Source organism: Labrus bergylta, chromosome 4 (genome assembly GCF_963930695.1).
Source record: "Labrus bergylta chromosome 4, fLabBer1.1, whole genome shotgun sequence".
NCBI lineage: Eukaryota > Metazoa > Chordata > Actinopteri > Labriformes > Labridae > Labrus > Labrus bergylta.
This window is the reverse complement of record NC_089198.1, coordinates 17,485,670-17,505,957: the sequence shown is the minus strand read 5'-3', so window position 1 is coordinate 17,505,957 and position 20,288 is coordinate 17,485,670. Positions and strand designations below refer to the sequence as shown.

At 38.9% G+C, this 20,288-nt stretch overlaps 2 protein-coding genes and 1 long non-coding RNA gene across 5 annotated transcripts in view; 1 reads left to right on the top strand and 2 right to left on the bottom strand.

Moving 5' to 3' along the window:
* Window positions 1-5,344, bottom strand: part of mast3a (microtubule associated serine/threonine kinase 3a) — a 30,359-nt gene extending 25,015 nt beyond the window's left edge. Inside the window, exons 1-2 of one of the 2 annotated variants that reach the window (XM_029279443.2) lie at window positions 5,188-5,344; window positions 3,139-3,170 (exon numbers count right to left, since the gene is read on the bottom strand). In XM_029279443.2, the coding sequence (XP_029135276.1) occupies window positions 3,139-3,170; window positions 5,188-5,226 (71 nt within the window). In that variant the 5' untranslated portion in view covers window positions 5,227-5,344. Of the gene's footprint in view, window positions 1-219; window positions 653-3,138; window positions 3,171-5,187 lie in introns of those variants that run through there. The other variant, XM_020644401.3, reaches the window with a different exon arrangement.
* A 7,133-nt stretch (window positions 5,345-12,477) lies between these two features.
* On the top strand, window positions 12,478-14,614 carry LOC109991956 (growth/differentiation factor 8). The gene is made up of 2 exons (XM_020644403.3): window positions 12,478-12,914; window positions 13,457-14,614. The coding sequence occupies exons 1-2, from the start codon at window positions 12,578-12,580 to the stop codon at window positions 14,218-14,220; spliced, it is 1,101 nt and encodes a 366-aa protein (XP_020500059.2). The 5' UTR covers window positions 12,478-12,577; the 3' UTR covers window positions 14,221-14,614.
* A 1,281-nt stretch (window positions 14,615-15,895) lies between these two features.
* Window positions 15,896-19,764, bottom strand: LOC114920871 (uncharacterized). 2 transcript variants are annotated; one of them, XR_003809154.2, is made up of 4 exons: window positions 19,376-19,764; window positions 18,429-18,568; window positions 17,735-18,066; window positions 15,896-17,340 (listed from the first exon to the last, which is right to left on the bottom strand). It is a non-coding gene; the product is annotated as an uncharacterized lncRNA (long non-coding RNA). The 2 variants fall into 2 exon arrangements; XR_003809153.2 differs by lacking the exon at window positions 19,376-19,764 and having other exon boundaries at window positions 18,429-18,877.
* Window positions 19,765-20,288: the final 524 nt, after the last annotated feature.

Here is a 20,288-nt window from a genome sequence, read left to right as displayed (position 1 = left end):
CGGGGATGTTGCGTTTACGTGCTGTGAATCAAACAGCTCAGCATATACGTTCAACACATTGCTGTTTGTCAGACAGTGAATGACAAAGCTCAGCGGGGAGCTGACGACAACTACAGGCTAGTCAGACGACGTTTCCGCTTTGAGACAGTTTAAGACACAATTACAGCTTTTGCCTGCAAATATAGAGACTCTCTTATAACATGGGTGTTTTGTTTTTACCTTTTTGATCTTTTCATCATGGCCCCAGTCACAAAACTAGTTTTGTAGCTCGGCAGCACTGTCCAATAGTAGTTTTGGTCGGACATGGTGATGGTGGTGATAAATCCAACACAGAAGAGAATTATCCTCAAAGTGGGAGCGTCATGTTCTCCTCTCCTCTGGTGTTATTGGTGGTGGTTAGGCCTGTACGCAATGTCCAGCGCTGGAAACTCTCCACTCGGCTTCGGTACAAAGTGACCCCAGTCCCGCGGCACGGCAGCTCGGTGGTGACGAGAGACTGCAACGGCCATGTCCACTGTGCCCCTTCTATCTGTGAACATCAGGAGCCTAATTTACCAAACAGCGTGTCCTTCACAGGAGGCCACATTGTCGAGTGGTAGCTTCGTCAAAATACGAAGAGTGATACAAACTTTCCAGCAGCAACAGCAACGCCGCAACGCGCAGCCGCGTCAGCTCGCGCCTGAGGGAGGAGGGACTAATGATGCCTTCGTGGACTGTCGGAAAATATTGTTGGAACGATAACAGAACATAAACCTCCCGGCGTAAAATAGAACAAAATACAACTAGAAATATTGTATTAAAAATGTAAATGCTTGCACCCTAATATGTTTTAAACATATGTAATAGATGGTATGCACACAGTTATTTTTTTCCAGGATATAATTAATAATGTTAAAAGTAACGATTGTGATGAATGTTGCATTTTGACATCGAGGAATATACAGTAATATCCTCATGTGATTTTCAAGGTCTGCACAGCACATGCTCAAATAATTAAAATTGTGTTCTAATATTTAACACCCAGCAACTTTTTCATGACAAAATTAAGATTATCAGTCTGCTGTTTCCTGCTGTTTATCTAAAACTGTTAGCAGTGGCAGCAGGCTAAGCAATGTAATCCTCCCTCTTTCCGGCTCCTCCTGATTCACCCTGCTTGAGGCTCACCCAAGCCAGATGAGATATGTAATCTCCCAAGCTGTTGTGGATCTGCCCAGGTTTCTTATCAGTGCAATGCACAGTGTATGGAAAACCTTCAACAGAGGATGCAATGGAGTCTTCCTGATCAGATTACTAAACATTGTGTAGCCTACTGGATTTTTTCAACCCAAAGTAAAGTTGATTGAATTCCTTTCCTTCCTTTTTACTTCAACAGTCCTTCACAACAATAAAACATTACGAGTGACAACAAATTAAAGATAACTTCACACCTTCACAGAAGGCAGCAACTTACTCCATATCAGAGGGAATCCACCATTTCTAGTGGAGAACAATGCATGGCCTCTGACTTCGAAGTGCTGACCATGATCCTGATCACACTTTATGACAGCAAACAGCCCTTGTGTTATGCTGTTGGTTACAGAAGGATTAAATAAACTGAACCACATAATCTTCGAAGAAAAGCAATTCTGAGGTCTCCAAATTAAAAACTGTGACAACTACACCTACAAAAATACTTTTACTTCCTCCTGAGTATGAGGACAAAGCTCTCTCCACATATATAAGACCATGCTGCCTGAGCAAAGGCCCTGGTACTCCTCAGCCTCTCAATGCACACACTGAGACTTCACAGGGCTCATAAACCTTCTCCAAATCCAAGAAAACATGGATACTGGGCAAATTTACATGAACAATCCCACAATCACTTCTCCAGAATCTGAGGTTAAAGTCTGTATCGTTATCCCCCGAGCATAAAGAAGCCTAAATAAAACACTTCAGGTAACTGTTAACAGTAAAATCCTTAGGTCCTCCTACAGCCCCATTCATTTTAGTTGTGCGTCTTCTGATAAAATGTATTTTAAAATGTGTGTCTGACTGACCTGTGCATTTGATTAAAAATGTAAACAGTAGGGGCTTACAGCAAATCTGGACCCTTAGTAAATGAACCCAGACCTGATATACCCGTTGGAAATTCACCATAAAGAAAACTTTGGAAACTCAATTAGATAACTGAAAGAACCCGATGTCACACCACTAATCTCTGCTGAAATATCCAAGTAATTTGCTCTAATAGAGAAACATTTCACTTGTATCATTAAAATAGTAACAGTCAAGCTATATGAAAAAGATTGAAAGGAAAGCTCAGACATAAAGGGTGCAATCACATCAATTATGTTTGTTTCAAATGAATACTGACCCTCATATACTTTCATTTTAATATTTATGTTTCCTTAATGAACTTTTTAAAACAATAAATCAGGTGTCTGATGTTATCCTGTTCCTCGTTCCCTGTGAGTTTTATCTTCCTCTGACTCACAGACAATCAAACTAGTCGGTTTTCATCTCCTCTCAACAGACAGGGGGAAAGTCCCTGAACAGGTTATAGAGTCGGTGCAGAGAGTCATGTTGGTCTGACTTACAAACATCAAGATAGTTTCTGCATGGTGTTCATGTGTCACTCCTCAAAATTCCTTTTAAACTGTTGATTACTTTACCCGGAAAAATATTTAGAATAACAACAACAACACTAAGATATACCTGTGAGAGCTGGCTCTGCTTGTTTGCTCAGTTTGCATATTTAAATGATGACAGTAACACTGCTAGCAAAACTTGGAAAACTGAACATATAATCAATATTTTTCCCAATGGGTTTTCAGCGATAAGATAACATTGACCCATACTGAGCAGATTTTAAGCATATATTGACAGCTCCATTGTTAATATATCTGATTTGTCTGCACCTTATCTCTAGCTCTGCTCTGCCTCTCTTAGTTTACATAAAACCTGTCTAAGCAGTGAGACTGCTCTGACTTTAAGGCGATCCTTGTGAGCAGCTTCAGTATTCTAACTTCTGAGAGGAGGGTCAAGTAAATGTATACAAGTGTGAAGCATGGCATGTGAGAGCAGTAAAGCTGTCGACTGACAAGCTCGGCTGGTTTGAAGAAGAGAGAGTGGGGCAGATAGAGAAGAGTTAATACTTACACATTTCCCCTGCGAGGAAGACTCAGCTCTTTCTAAAAAAAAAAAAAAAATAGAGATGGAGATAAAATTTGCTGTAAGAATACTGAATTAACAATTGGCGCTAAAACACGTCTTTTCTTTGTTTAAACTGATAGCACTGATTTGAAATGTATAGACAAGTCATAGTGTTAAAGCAGAAAAGATTGTTATTGCGCTTATTTTGAATATTTTTGTGTTCCTGCTGTTATGAAGACACACATGGACTCGATCATGAAATAGTTTTGAGAGTGAAGATTTTTTGCCACTTAAAAGCCCATTCACGACATATTAAAAATAACAAGGCTAGATCAGTTTTCAGATGGCTTTCCCCACATGCTAACCCTCCCTCCATATCTTCCTGTCATAGTGTAAATATCATTAGCCTCACTGTGGCCTACTTTCTCTACTGACGAGTGGGTCTCAAGTTGTTTACTGGCGAGGATATAAATCCGTACTTGCCCATGGCTACTGCAATGGAGCTCAGGCGACTGTAAAAGTGCCCCTGCCAATCAGGATTTAGTAGGACAAGAAGAGGTGACTTTCCCGATGGAGCTATAGGGAATTAAATAATGTTACAGCTATGTACATGCACTGATTTCATCCTCTTCATTCATCCAAGCCCTGTTCGTCTCAGAAAGTAACGCTTGTCAAATTTAGAAACACAGTTTGTATTAAACATAATCAGGGATTTTGTCTTTAAGCTCCAATGCTATGGAATATACTTCCATGTATGGTAGCATGCTGGTTAAATACATCAATACAAGAAGCTCAAAACATGTCTTCTCATGCTGTAGACTCTGATACAGGCCTTTGAAGTTTGCTTCTTACGTATGCTGCACTTCTTTTGAAATGTTATATTTCACTTGATTTTATGCATCCTATTGCTAATGTTACCATTGGTGAGTTTAATCATTTATTATATATTCCCATTTGATTTTTTATCTTTATGGAAGTGGGTTGAATGTTTCCAGCTCATGTTGTTATGTTATATTTCAGTTTTGTTGTATTATTAAACGATCAACCTTTCGTTGCTTTCCATCTTATTACTCATTGTCCTTTTTTGAAGTCATTTCTGTTTTAATTCATAGGCTTATGTTCTTCTTTGTAAAGTACTTTGAGCTGAATTTCTTTTATGAAAGGTGCAAAAAAATAACATTATTTAAAGAAGGACATTTTTGCAGATTAAGAACATTTTCATGACTTTACATTTAGAATCACTGATAACCTGTAGCCTACTAATAAATACATAAGACTGATATTAAGCTGTTTTTTTAACACCATAAAATATTTAAGAGATAAACCTGCATTATTCTAAACAAACCTGTCATCACAAATAGCATGCACATTATCAGTCTGCACTGCAAAAAACATCTTAATTGCAGATGTAGGGTGAAAACAGAAACAAAAACTGAATGGGAACACCCAGTTTGCAAGACTTTCATCACAAGCCAAACATCCCTCCTTTAAAATGGAAACATCCCAGCTCTCACTTCTTAATTTACGCAGAAAATATCAACATGAATGTTCAACTGTGGGGGAAGGAACACAAGCCACTTCATTATTCTTATTGTAGACATTTCAAGGTAATAAACATGGCACCAAGGAGGAGAACTGCCAATCGTCCCTCGGGATTTATGCTGCTATCACCAAGGCAACCGGATCCACCAGAGCACCAATGGACAGCCCCAAAATAAACACGAGATCCTCACAGACGTAGCCTATACGGAATTATTACAGAAGGCTATGTGCACTTATTTAAGTCATTTTACTGATGCCAACGCCTTTTTCAATGAATGGTTTCCATGCCAAATAATAACAATCCTTGATATGCTACAGGCTATAAAGGGGAAGAAAAATTAAAAAAAAATATCGATACACACACACACACACACACAAACACACACACACAGCCATTCCGGAAGAAATCCCTCAAACCCTCGCCACGTCGCCAATGGTTTAAAATAACATTTTTTATTGATATTTTCCAGGAAACAATCACATCCTGTTGCTGTCATGGCAGACTCAGTTTACCTGTAGACCACGGCGTCTCAGGATGTTCGGCTCGTCCATCTTTGGAGACAATAGAAAGAACAGATCTCCAGTCAGTCAGCCCATACTGCGCTCAGTCCTCTCACCATGAGCATGCACACAGTCCTCCTCGCTGCTACTGCCACTACTGCTGCTAATGCTCCTACTACTGCTGCACCACCACCACCACCACCACCATCTCCTCCTCCTCCTCCTCCCTGGGGCGAGCTGCACGACCGGCCCCGAAAAGGTAACACTTCAGCCCCGCTGATCACCTGATCTACAAGAGAGGAGAGAGGGAGGGAGGGAGGGGGTGAGGTGGATCGTTACACTTTTAAATGAAGTGAGACAAGAAGTTAGGTCCCCTCCCTGTTGATTAACATTCTGTGCCGACTTGTCAAATGCATAGTAATGCTGTTTAAACAGGATGGAAGGATGAATGGATTGATTGACAGCAGCAGGTTTTCTTGCCAATGAACAGGATCAATACATTTTTAATTGAATTTAAATTGACTCTAGAATGGATAAATATTAGCCATAGTATTAACAAAAAAAGACCATGTCAACACAAACGAAGTATACAATATGAGGTAATATAATTTTGATTCCTCATCAGTTCATGTCCATTCTTTTTCGATCATCTCCAACTGTAAACACATGAGAGACAGTAGTCAGTTTAACCCTAATGCAGTTTACTTTCTTCCGTATGTTGTGCTACATGCATAGTGTCTGCACACCACTTCATCGTTTGTATACACATCATGTAAAATAACAGACACCATGTCTGTGTAACCAGAGAGGATGTGGAACAATTGTGCTTTGAAGTCAGGCTGAATGCAATGATTGATCTGTGTCTGACACCCAGTGAGTGGTACCATGATGGGTTTTTTTTTTTTTCCATCTACAACAATGGTTTGTCTCTTGTCCTGTGATGTCACATGTCCATCGATGTGAGGCAGAAGGATGTGGACCCTCCATTGTTCTCTTGTTTACTTGAGTGAAAAGACAAAATGTTTGTAAACAATGATGGGTCTTCAAGACTTGTTCCGGGGGAAAGAAATTATATGATATGAATTTGACTAAATGTTTAAATTAGATTTTTGTGTAAGTTTAGGAAAATAACTGTAATATTGATGTATTAATAAGAAAATAATTCAGTTTTTTGTTTTTTTTTAAATCATTGTGTCTCCTTATTCATATCTTGGTTTGGGCCATATTGTTTTCATTTTAAAATAGATCCATCAAATACATTTGAATTAAAGTTAATTCATATTATTGTCTTTTTCAATGTATTATAGTTTCTTTGTAGTTGGATCTAGTATCTACTTTCTTTTAAATGTTCACTATAGGCAGTTTCCTTCATACTGGAATAAAACTTCCCTCTGATTGTTGTGATTGCTTTATTTACAGCATGGGTAGGTTTGTTGGATCACTGTAAAAGCTCCACAAAACAATACAGAAAATTGACAGAATTTCCTTTTCTATTAAAATTTCTTCTGATTCAAGTCAGTATGTGTTCAAGTTCTCTTTAATATTCTGTTGGATTTTTTTCCACAAACAACATTTTATTCCTACATTATCTGTTTCTCAATAGAGTACCTAAATCCACAGTGGGTTTGTTGTTGCTTTATCTTTAGTGTATGGCCTGCTCTTTATCTTATCTCATCAATAACCAGGAAACACGCCAACAGTAGAGTTATGATCGGCTTCTTTCAAGGAAGTGGTAAGAAAGGAGTTCAACTCAGGTGACAAAAAAACAACAACATGATTGAGTTGTACCGTGACTGTTGCTGAGTTTGTATGGCTCATTTCACTTTTGACGTGAACATGATCAAAAATTGACATGTGAAAGATCCATGTGTTGTGGAAATTTTATTTATTCAACAGACTTATGATTGGGTTCAGATCTATCAAAAAAGGACAGCCTGTTATGTCACTGTCGTCATGCAGATTAGGTGTTCATATGTTTTGTTCTCATTCGTTAGACTAGCATGGAAGTTAGCACTTCCTCTGTACTCTTTTTACAGTCACACAGTCCTTCATGCTGCCGTTTCCCTGATCTTAACTTCAAAGACCTGCTTCAGATCTTTAGAGCTAGAAAGCTGTCTCAGTTTCCTGACACTGCAAGCACATCATGTTGTTGTTGTTTTTTTTAATACGAAGTATAAAATATGTAACAAAACTTGAATAAAAATAGATTAAATTTAACCAACCCACCTGGGAAATATATCAAGTTTACAAGTTTTTTAGACTATATTTTATCAATGAAGCAGATTCACTTTTTCTTTAGGGTTTAGCTTATGCTGCTTGAAAGAGTTAAAAAGCCATGAAACTACCAAACAGAACCATCAAAAAAACACAACAACAACAACAACAACAACAACAATGACGATGACAACAACAACAACAACAACAACACACTGCCTTCTAATTATGTGGCATTTTTCACAGCTGGAAAAGAACATTTTCAACCTCACTCTCTAAGAAAAAGCCTCCTCTATTAAACAACAAAAACAAAACAAAAACATTTATTTACTTTAACCTGAAGTTCATATAAGCTTAAATTAATGACTGTTAATGCCCCTGACTTCAAATGAAAAAGCAGCAATTTATAGTCTGCACTGTAGCTTTAGAGTCACTAGAGGGCGCAGTGAAGCTATATGTTAATGTCTTGAAAGTTAACCTGTGATGTTAACCATGTGGGCGATCTTTAAAATATCCTTTATTTTTCAAGCTGCACTCTGGAAATTGATCAGTCGCTTCGCCACTCTCAATGTAAATTTGTTTAAAAAAAAGTCTTTGAGTGGATGAATGATGGCTTGTGAAAGATAAAACACACTTCTTTATCTGTTTATTTCCCACAAAGTCTTTCAGTTGGGTTTGCATAAAGTCAAGGATAAACAATATTATTAACCTGCAGCAAGTTACACTGAAAATCCTCAAATTTTTGACCTCTTTAAACAAGGTCATGCTAATTGTTAACACTACAAAGGTAGGTTGCCCAAAAGCAGGGAGAGGGAGAATTATGCAAGACAACTCTTAATTTCTGTAATTAAAGTTGGCAGAAAATAGTTTTTTATTTTTTTATTTTGGACTATAATGTTTCAAAACTTACTTCATTTGTTCTACAATTTCAGATGTTTTTCTTGCACATTTATTATTTCTGGTAATCATCTTGGGGTATAGTTATTTATTTTTTAATTTAGGACTTTAAAGCCCGTGTGATGAATCGTTAGTGTGTTATGAAACAAGCTAAGATACATATTAATGCCTTTTCATGGACTACCAAAGAAATCAAGACCAAGAGCATGTAGACTGACTATTTTCATATCATTTTTTCTAATGCCTGAAACCACTGCAGATAGGTGACAAAGCCATTAACGGCAAACTGTAAAAATAGACTTTTTTTACATTTGCCACAGCAAAGACCCTCAATGGAAGATACATCTTGACTGTTAAAATTAGAGAGAGATTAGAGTTTTGGTTAAGAAAATACTCCTTGCACATGCACAGGAACAGAAATTGGAAAAGCGATGATAAGTACCACTACAGTAGGTCCATGCAGAAAGTTCCTTAAAAGAGCTTTAAACTACAATCCTTATATTCATTCATCGGTTAAAATTAGGGCCCGATGACCAATATGGGATTTTTGGGGCCAGTGCCAACATCAGTACTGATATATCAGCTGATGTCTCTCTTTAAACAATTTTCAATCTGTAGAGATAAATATAGATATACACATTTATTGCATTGATCCCTCAGATGCAGTTATTAAACACTTGTGGAAAAGATATATAATGAAGAAAAGAGGGTCACTCAACTTGAAAGTAACTGCTCATGTACGTGCATCACTCTGGATCATGTTGCAATCCATATAGCGCCCTCTGCTGGTGAAAGAGAACTGCTAGTGTAATACAATGAAACTCAAATGAAATGCTTTTAGACTGCCGAATAAATCTCGTAATATCGGCGCACATCTGCGATAAAATTAGCCGATACCAATAGTCACTGGATACGCTAATATTGGCCGATATTATCGGCCGGCCGATTAATCGGTCGGGCTCTAGTTAAAATATGTTGTTATAAGCTTGTAGTTTAAATCAGGGGTCCTCAACCACCAGGCCTTGGACTGATACTGAGCCTTGGGTTTCAAACCGGTACACGAAAACCTAGTCGGAATGTAATTACCGTAAATGTACTGCATTGTGTTTTGTTGTCTATTTTCCTGGAAATGGAAAACATTTTTATCACATATCACAAAACAAATTATTTAAATAACAAGCTCAAATTAACAATGTTCCTCTTCTTTCACAATTTTCCATCTATCGATAATCTATACCGCTTTTTCCTGTTTGGGGTCGCGGGGGGGGGGGCTGGATTCATCAATTAACCAACAAGCATGGTTTGAAACTGTGGAAGGAAGCCGGAGTACCTGGAGAGAACCCAGGCATGCACAGGGAGAGGCCCTGTCCAACGGGGATTTTGAACCAGGAACTTCCATGCTGTGAGGCAACAGCGCTAACCATGGGATATTGCAGACACTCTCCACTCATTCAGCTCTGACTGCCACCAAAACAAGGCTCCACAGCAGACTGGATGTTAGAAACAAGCTGTGTCTGTCACTCACACACATAATGTCACGCTACAATCACCCGGTCTCCAGAAACAGGTTTTAATTTTCAAGTGTTTTCTGCTGTAGTTCGGGTTGCATTATGCTTTAACTGTACTTCATATCTTAACAAGATGTTACTAGAGAATTGCCATATGGTGTGTAATAATCCCCCCACCCCACTAGTCCATGCAGTCAAAAAGGTTGGGTACTCCTGGTTTAAATCAGGAAATAAAGTAGATTTAAAGGTATTAATTGTTTACAGTTCTATCATCTGCATCATGCATCATTTTGTTGGGGTCACGAACTCTATTTGGGAAAAACCATGTGACTAAAGCTTGATGCCGCCATTTTTGATTTGTATCTGATTTTACAGCTTGCATTACTGTTTTACCAGTAATTATGATGAAATCCACCAACATACTAAGAAACTTGTCTTTGTCATGATGACAATTCAAGTTGAGCCTGTGGTTATTTCCCTTCCTTGCTCTCACTCAAGACAAAAGAGATAAAGAGAAGGAGAGAGTGAGCTTTACATGACAGCTTTAACAACAGTGCCTATCTGCATGAGTCACTTTACACCTTTCACACACTTTCAGCTGGAAAGTGCACATGGTTGTTTCATCACCTCAATGACTCACCACTCAGAAATCCTCATAGTGGTAGAAGATACTTCTCTGACACTATTTGATCGTTGCACCTTCCATTTTAAAAGTTGAATATTTTTCCAATTTGTGAAATTAGAAATGTTAATATGGTAGCTAAAGCTTTGGCCCTCAACCTTTTTGACTCTTGAGTTGTTATAGTCTAGCAGTGGCTAAGAGTGCATGTGTCTATGATGGTGACCGCAAACAAAAGTTCTCTTTCTTTCTTTTTCATTTTTTAAAAGTAGCAGCCAAAAAGAGGAAGTCTCCTACATGACACCAGCATTCTGAAAAAGTCAGTAAAAAACATTTATAATGTTGTGCGGCAGAATTTATTTTCTACCTCTTCTGTTTTTGTGAGTCGTATGACACAACCCTGAAACCCCACAGCCGCAATTTTGATTGAAGAATTATGACATTTAATGTAACTTGACAGTCGCCCTGATGGAACTGATGAAAGACATAATATTTGGAGGAGAGAGTGTGGGGTAACATGCAGCAAATGGTTGAGAGTCAGAATTAAAACCTGGAGCCTTTTACCTCTGTCTAACTTCAGCTCTGTGCTAAAAATGCACCTGTGTCATTTCAGTTTAATAAGCATTGAGTTCATTTTACGGTCCTATTATGCCATTTGTGTGTTGTATCAGGTTTTATGATTTTACGAGTTCTCTTTATGGTCCTTTGTTGCTCTTTTTCAAACGGTTTATGATTCCATGATATCATTATGTAAATATTAGTATTTTTCCTCCACTAAACCTCTGATGACTCAGCAGTTTCACTATCTGCATGCCAGGAGGGTGTGTAACGCTTCCAAGCTCATGATTTGTCAAAAAAGAAAGTCCATAGATGCCCTTTTACGGACATTTTTCATAAAGTGAACTCTTTATCAGCCAGTAATTGCTTTGAGTCGGGAATGCCCTTGATGGGAAGAACGAGGTCAATGACACAGACACGTATTAGGGTAGGGAAGCTACTTTGTAATCATGCAGTGCACTGACCCTGCTTAGTGCAAGAAGTGAGGACTTTCGTCTAATGTGCACTTCTTTGTATTCCCCAACAACTGTAACTCAAAGAATGACACAGAGGCCGGTATAGACAGAATCTAGAGACATTTTCGCTCTATTTTAAGCGAAACCAAAATAGATCATCTTCACAACATCGATCTTCTTCCTCAGGTGTGAACTGTAGAGTTACACTGAGGCTCTTTCCACACAGATAACTTCTTTGTTTGTTTATCTCTTAATCTGACCTTGAGACAGTTCCTCTTTCAACTGCTATAGGGAGGAGTGACACCCTCATAATTAACTCTCTCCACCTTGTTCATAGCTGTATAGTGAGACTGGATTGTTGCCAGTTTCAGCAACTTGTCAGTGAGTGAATCAGAGCTTCAAAAGGTAAGTCAAAAGGGCCGCACACTCGGACAACAGGAGCTGGGAGAGAAAGAGGTGTGTTTTTTGGATTCCTTTGGTTTAATAGTAATAAAAGACTGGATCTAGTTTCCAAACACCTGTTCAGGAGGGAGTTTGTAGCCCGATAGATATTAAGAAAGACAACAGTTAAATGTTGTTTTTTTTTTTTTTCAAGTTTCTGGGTGAGAAGAGCCCAAACCGTATCGTTTCTACATATTACATATTTGCTCTGGTCTGTATCTGATACTGACCTCTGAGCACACTTGGCATAGTTGTTAGGAAAAGTAGGAAGCACAGCCTTGTAGTGATCAATAAACCTTCACACCATTATCATTAACCTTGAGTGAGCTGATGTAATTTCCCATCGTAACCACCCTTACAAATGGTTACTGTAACCAACATGGTCAATCATTTGATTAGGACAAGCGGGAATTTTCTAGTGATGTAGCAAATCATTGCTTTATTCAGAAATCCTGTAATTTTAAACAACTACTATCTCTGCTTTCACCTCTCACTGAGTGGCAAAGGAAAAAGGTTGTATTTCATAGGTCACATGACACATAACACAACGCTGCAAAATTTTTCCACATCATGACATATTGCCATACCTGAGCCCATCACAGGCTCACCTGACATACCAGGGGTGTGGCAACCCAGAAGCTCTATAAATAAAAACCATGTGAAGAATTTCATTCATAACATTCAAAGCAGACCTACCTGACAGCTTCACCATGCTCAGATCACACACCCTCCCCAGACTCATCTTCTGCACGCTGATGATCCTTGCGTTTGTCACAAGCTCAGAGGAGAGCCGGCCTCATGAAGCCCAAGAAGGAGCTCCTGGTGGGGACAGGGAAGACAGTCGGAGGGTCATGATTCTAGAGGCTGTGAAGACGGGGATCCTTGGCTCACTGGGGCTGGAGAGGGAGCCCAGGCCTACACACAAGGCCTCAGAGGAAGAGCTGAGGGGGATGTACCGGCTCTACAGGGAGACACTGAGAGAGATGAGAGGAAATTCCAGCAACACGATGAGGGAAACCATGTATACTGTGCTCTTTCCAGCTACAGGTAAGACATATTTCAGACATCTAGAATACATCTAATGTAGCAATTGACACATTTAAATGACTGTTTTTAAAAAAGCCAAATCAGAAAGTTTGAGTGGGAGTAGGAAAGAATGTCCTTCTGCTGCAGACAAAGGCCGTTGTCGTCTATAAATAACTTGCGTTAGCACAGTTTGTCCTCCAGGTAAAGATCTATCACTGCCTGGACTTTATCTGTTCAGTGTAGGGCAGAAATATAATCTGTAAAACATCAAACAGTGCTGTTCACACAGCGTTCACATTCCAAAAAGTTCTGAGAAATCATAATCATGACAGGCACACCCTGTTTATGATGTTGGGAACATAGCTGTGTTTGCGATCACTCTCTACTCTTTAGTGTGCTATCAAGTGAGTTTATGTTGTATAGCTGTTAGAATGTCTGTCTGTTGAAAATGAACCAAAATTAAAACTGTAAGCATTAGTTTTGAAAATTAACTATTAAGGATTCGTCAAACTTTGGTTCTAATTAATCTTTTATTTTGTTTCTGCATTTTTTTTTTTTTTTAGTGAAGACAAAAAAAGCTCCAGGGCGGACAGAACACCTTCCCTCAGGTCAACATGTGCAGTGGTACAGAGCCGTTTTCCACAAGAACCCCAACATCCAGGCTGAGCTGACACTGGCTCGGGCTCAGATGAAGATTTCCAGGCAGGTTTTAGATGAAGCCACTTTAGTTCAGCCTGCATTAAGACCAGTGATTAAAGTTAAAGTCAACCGGAAGAAGCCGATGAATTCCCCAGACTTTGTGAACGTGTCAAGCACTCGAGATGTGATGCTGGACATCAGGCCTGAGGTGGAGAATTGGATGAGAACTGGTCAAGGTCAGAGGCTGGTTGTGGATGTAGGGATAGTTGTGGGTGAAAACACTCTGAGGGTGAACCCAACCATTTCTCTGGAGTTAGGTCTCAAACCGGCCCGGAAGACGAGGCTGCCTCGTTCCAACAAGGAAGACGACTGCGATGAGCGAGGGTGGTGCTGCAGGAGGTCTGTCACTGTGTCCATTAAAGACATCGGCTGGACGGACTGGGTGGTGGCACCGACTGAGTACACAATGCATTTTTGTGACGGCTCCTGCCCCCACAACTACAAGCCAGCCAGCATGCACACGCAGGTGAAGTCTCGGCTGCACCAGATCACAAAAGGAGGGACCCCTCGGCCCTGCTGCGTGCCGGCCGCCTACGAGCCCATGGTGCTCATGCACTACGACAGCAGGGGAAAACTGAAGCTGACGCCCTTTAATGACCTGATAGTCAGTAAATGTCACTGTGCCTGAAGTTAAAGTGAAAGTGACCTTGGGGAGATCATTGCCACTTGAAATATATGTTACATGATGAAAAAAGCCTGCTGTAATACTTTATTTTGAAGGTGCAAACATGTCAATGTTTTGAAATTCATTGTGGACCAGGCAGTCATTCATGAGTTTGAAACTTATTTATTTGAAGTTGTATTTATGTTCCTAAATTTATATTTGTGTCTTGTTATAGTTTTTTGTTACATCATATGTTAGAACTGCTTAAGATTTTGTTATTTTGTCATTTATTGTTAAAAGTATTTTGTCTTAAACATTTCAAGACCAAAACAATGCTCTGATTTACTGACACTGAGCTGTTGCACTGAATAAATAAATCAAAACAGTTGGAAGTTTCACAATAAACACATGGCCATGATATTGTTTCATATTCACTATTTATACAATGAAATACTATCAGCTAGTGTAGATCATGAAGGCCAGGGCGTGCCAGAGAAATCCGCTATAAAGATATGATCACTGTTATCTCCCATTATCGACCTTGAAGTTCACCGTGGCCTTGACCAGCCAGTAAAGGAACAGAACTAATCATACAGTTTAATTTGACACATAAAAAGGAAATTTACGGGGAATAAAGTGATTAATGCGAGCTCTTTTTTTTACTTGAATCTATTTGTCTTGGCTTAGGGATCACACATACAATATCTAAATTTATTGTTCATTCTTTGTGCAAAAGCATATCTAAAGCATCACTGAAAGCAAACATAACAACAACAAAGCTTTGATATTTTCTAAGTTTGATCATTCAATAGATATGTTATCTGAGCAGTCTGGAGTTTACACACACTAACACTAACACACTACATGTTTGCACAAAGAAGGAACAATAAGATATTCTATGTGTGAACCCTAAAAGCCAAGAAAAATAGTTGAAAATAGAAAAAGTAGAAGAACTTCTCTTTTGACCTTATAAGGTCAATGTTGCTGCACGTCACAGTGACATATTTATTTACAGCCGAGAAGTGACTGTTCCACAAATAAGTAATGCAAAGGGTTGGTCACTTGAGCCTGAGTTGTTTGACAATTAAAAACAGAGAGCCTTTTCAGATTAGCAGCAATCAATAATTTCTTTGTTTTTCCCCCTGCTGTGAGGGATGACAGCCTCAGGTCTTTAGTCTTATCAGAATCAGATGTATATATTTATTAATGGGGGGGCGAGATGTCAACTAGATTACAAGTTTCAGAACAACCCTAAGTACATACAAGCATTAGGGACAGCGTTCATACTGTAAAGCTCCTCTGTTTGTACTCTAATGCAAATAGAATAAACGATGTAGTCTCTAGCTCCTGCCATCCTTCAACACTATTCCAGGTTTACAGGAAAACAAAATCAACTTTAATAGGAACCATAATTTACAATTATCCATACAAGCGCAACATAACCTCAAAGTCTGTCTATTTAGACACAGGTTAGATCTATAAGGGTAAAAGACAGATTTAAAGAGCTAAACTTGACAAAGATTTTTACATCCTCTCCGTCTGCCTCTCCTCAAAAACTGACAAACCACAAACAAGTTAAATGGCACTTACGTGTGCCATTTTTATGCAAGTGTTGCTTTTTAACACATGTTTTCGTGCCATAACTTAGTAGTTTTTTAGCACACTATATTTCAGAAATGAGAATTTTGTTGTCATCATCTTTGTATTTACAGTACTTTATGGAAACTGAACAGGGAACATGTTTTTAATGTTACATTTCTTATCAGAAAAGCTTTAAATACTGTAAGACAGAACAGACACTTTAAGAACGACATAGTTTAAATTAAATAAATCAGCAAAGACTATTTAGTATGTTTAGTTGATATTGTTAATGGCTTATATTTTGTTAAATTATTATTTTTTCATTGTGGCAGCTGATAATGAAATATAGAACAGTCTAATGGTGAACAAAGACAGCAAATACGTTTCAGTGTGCAATCAAAGTTAGTTCAATGAATCATAAGACAGTGATGCATCTGCGGATTGTTAGGCCGACTATCGTTAAAATATTGATTAATCACATAGAGATAATCAATAAATGATCACTTTCGAAGTATTACTATTACTATTAAGAAAACATAAAGACTCCGACACAAACTCTGCATTAGTCCAAATATCCATCTATTCACAGATGTGAAGTACATTTTCATATTTACATACTGTGAGACCCCTTCTAAGGTTTTTTGTTTGTGTGATAAAAACATGTTCTCTTTAAAAAGTTGTTTGCCAGCCCTGATGAAGACCTCTTTGGCTGAAACATGTTGACTTTTTAAATCATTTAGCTATAATAATAAAGGTCTCTCCCCTTTTTGTCTATATAACATCCATCCATATTTACCTATGCCACTTTTTCCCGTTCGGGGGTTGAGTGGGGTTGGTGCCGATAACAGCTGCCATTGGGCGAGAAGCAGCGTACACCCTAGACTGTTCTCCAAGCCGTCAATTGTCAACCAGCCACACTCACATTCTCCGATTTGGAGTCATCATTTAACCAATATGTCTTTGTCACAGTGGGAACCTTCTCGCTGGGAGGCATCAGCTGCTAACACCATGCAACCCTGTTTAAAACATGTTTTCTTTCAATTTATTTTAACCCACACAGGTAATAATAACTTTACATGCTGCAGAAATGTTTCTAGCAGAGGGCCACATGCAAACTTTGTGATTACAAAAACCGGCAGCAGAATGATGACATATTTGGAGTAATAACGCAATGTGCCAAAAGCCATGGCAATGAAAGCTGAAAAACAAACTTAAAAGAACATCTACACCAATAATACTAATCCACTTCACCTAACTGTACATCTAATGTTCAACAATGACATCATAAAACATTGTGTATTGTTGTACTGAAGCCACTAGAGTCACTCCATTATTATAAGGCAACATGGTCACCTTGTTAAAATGTACATTTAATCCTCTCAGTCAACGGAGTGATAGTATTTGAATAGAGATTTGTCCTATAAAGCATCTGGTACAATATACACGTCTTCTTCTGGGGTGTCCGGGAGGAGGGAGAGGTTACAGGCCGGATCGTTGCTGTAGATTACATCATCTGGTACGTCACACTGCAGGTACAAATCCTCCTCGGGCCCTCTGGGCGACCTGCAGAGAAACAATGAGTGTTAATAGAAAATGTTCAGAGGGGAATTGTTTCTGATGCGAAACACGTCGTGAAAAGAGACAAAGATTGTGTAAACTTTGTGGACTTCTAATGTTGCTCAAAGGAGAAAGTCCACACTGAGTCATCAGCTGGCACGTTTTATGAAAACACTTTAATCCCCAGAGAAGAACAGAACGAGAGATCCTCTCCAGATGCCACCCAAATCTGCATGTTTAATACAGCTGAATTGTGCAAAATGGGGAAATTGACAACATAACCACAATGTTTCATCATCTGCTTCCGTCCTGATCTCTTTTCAGCTTCAACATTTGCTCAAATTTCGTCTAAAAATGTAACGCTGCTTGAGAAAGAGATGCTCTTGAAATAAACGCTTACCTTCTCGGTTTTGCTGGCTGCTTGTTGCTTGTAGTCATCAGGTTTTCATAGATCGGGGTCTGTCCTGTCATCTGTTCTGTGCTTACATAGCTATTCGGACGCGGATCAGCTTGTGGTGTCTCAGTATATTCTTCCTTCTTCACACTTCTTCTTTGCCAGGACTGAAACGTATACCTGATTGTGCTCTGGTATTTCCACACGATTAAACAAGCTGCGACCACGAGCAGTAAGAAGAAGATGGTCAGACCTGAAGCCAGACCTGCAGAGGTGCCGCGGGGAGAACATGACGTTGTGCCATTTCCAGTGACACAAGTGTTGTTGACAGACATGATCTGCAAGAAAACCACAGAGTTAAACTTATTACCTACATTCTTTTGTTGAACCTTAAGTACCATTCAATTTGCGGCTACTTATTCAAATAGTTTTCCACTTTTTATAGTTTACTCCTATTTAAAGGGCCTCTACAATAATAAAATGTCCTGTATGCATATCAGTTACAATTCAATGATATATTTAAAGTGTTCAGAAATAAAAACAGAAAAGACAACGTCAATAAAAACAGAAAAGACAACGTCAATAAAAAGATGTAAAAAAATAAATGACACTACATTCCTGGAACAGCAGTAAAATAATATATGAGCCAAATCAAACCCTTTCCTGTCACAGTGAAGGTCAAAAGGAACAGTTGTCTTACCATCAAAGCTCCTGCGATGTGGGTCAAGGTCTGTTTCGTGTATGAAGTCAAGAAGTTCTCTCCAGCACTCGCAACAGTGAACTTCCCTTTTTGTTGAAATCATGGAACTGGCCGACACAAGAGCTGAAACCTGAAGTTTCCTGTAAAAGTGCTTCAAATAAACAACTGCTGATCGAACAGTTAATTTTAACTCTGCGGTGGGAAAATGTTCAGCTTCTCAAGTCAAACTACCACAAGTACTTCAGGCGGGCGAAAGTTCTACTTTTGAGACTCTAAGTTCATGTTAGTTTGATCAGCAAAATATACTTTTAAATACCAGAAGCAAATCCTTTTTTTATGTAGAAAAAAAGGCCGTATTACCTCTACTTACAGTCTGTTTTAATATTACTGCTGCGATAATGTAACAGTTCTATTTTAGTACCGTTCAAGTCACACTCACACACACTTTCGCTGGTTTGGTTTCTTATCGAACAGCATCTTTACCTCCCCCTGCTGTTACTGTCACTCTTATCCTATTTTCAACATAGAAAATAAAACACCTTAATCAAAGTGGAAATAGAAATTTACTATGGACAATAGTCACATTAATGGCTCAAACTTATCAAACAACAGGCTATATGTGTTAAAGGCTTTACACATTAACTCTAACAGGAATACAGCATCTGTTATTATTCCAACAACCTTCTGTCAATCACTTAGTCTTGTGGTCTAGTGGTTCAAAACTGAAAAAGTAGTCATCCAGACTCTCAGATAGAACAGATAAAGTGAAGTGAAATGTTGAGGCCTCTCAAATGTTTCTACTGTAATTGCTGAGTGGCAAATGTTAGTGCAGCATGTTTACATGTAAGACAAACATGACAAATTCCTGATTAAGAACAGCTGCATAAAGGAATCCTGCTCCACAGATGGGGTTCCTTCTTTTTACAGGCCCTTATAAACAAACTCACCTTCAAGGTTTCCCCTCCCTGGAGGCTTATTCAGCAGTAATCCTGTGCACACACTACGTCTCTCCACCTACCCTGTCTCTTCTTTCGCTATGTTACTATGGTAACTTTACAACCAAATTACACTCTCCTTAATAGCAGGTGAAACAGCTCCACTGCGCCTTCATTGCCTGTAGAACAAAAAAAAAAGGACCAATAATGATCTGGTTGGTGTTTGGATTCTCAGCAACACCGACACTCAAGATGCTTCTAATGAATTTGGTGGTGTATGTGGGTTTTTGTTGAGCAGGATCACTATAAATATAGATCATATATGCCTCCTGTTGTTGTTTGTGCAGTTGCTCTTTTAGCTGCTTCAGCAGTAATTGTAAAAGTGAAACGCCCATTGCTGTCAAGAGGCAAGTACGAACAAGCACAAAAGGTCTTTTTTTCCACATTTATAATATAATGCACAAGGGGAAAGGCTTTGCTAACACATGGTGGTAAAACCACCCCATCACTCTCTCTGACTGGCTCATTTGTGAAATCACGAATCAAGTTAAATCTTGACTGCAGTGTGCAGTTCATTCACCTTTTAAGTCCATTGAGCTGGAGTGGAGGGGGGGGGGGGGGGGGGGGGGGTGTACTGTTATGACAGTATTTATCCTCAGTCAGCAGCAGGGGTGCACATACAACTCCAGAGGGGACACACTGCCACTTACCGGCCCAAGGTTTCATGTCATGTACATTTAAGACAGCACAAGCAAGGAGGGAATTTTATTTAAAATTATTTTTAGTGAAAAAAAAAAAAGAGCAAGTAAGCTAGTTTAGGAGTAGCCTATCAACTAGGAAACGATGGACTATTTTTTAAAATTGGGAGTCTATTACGTCAGTGGCCTGCAGAATACTGCTGAATAAAAATAAATGGTTATATTCA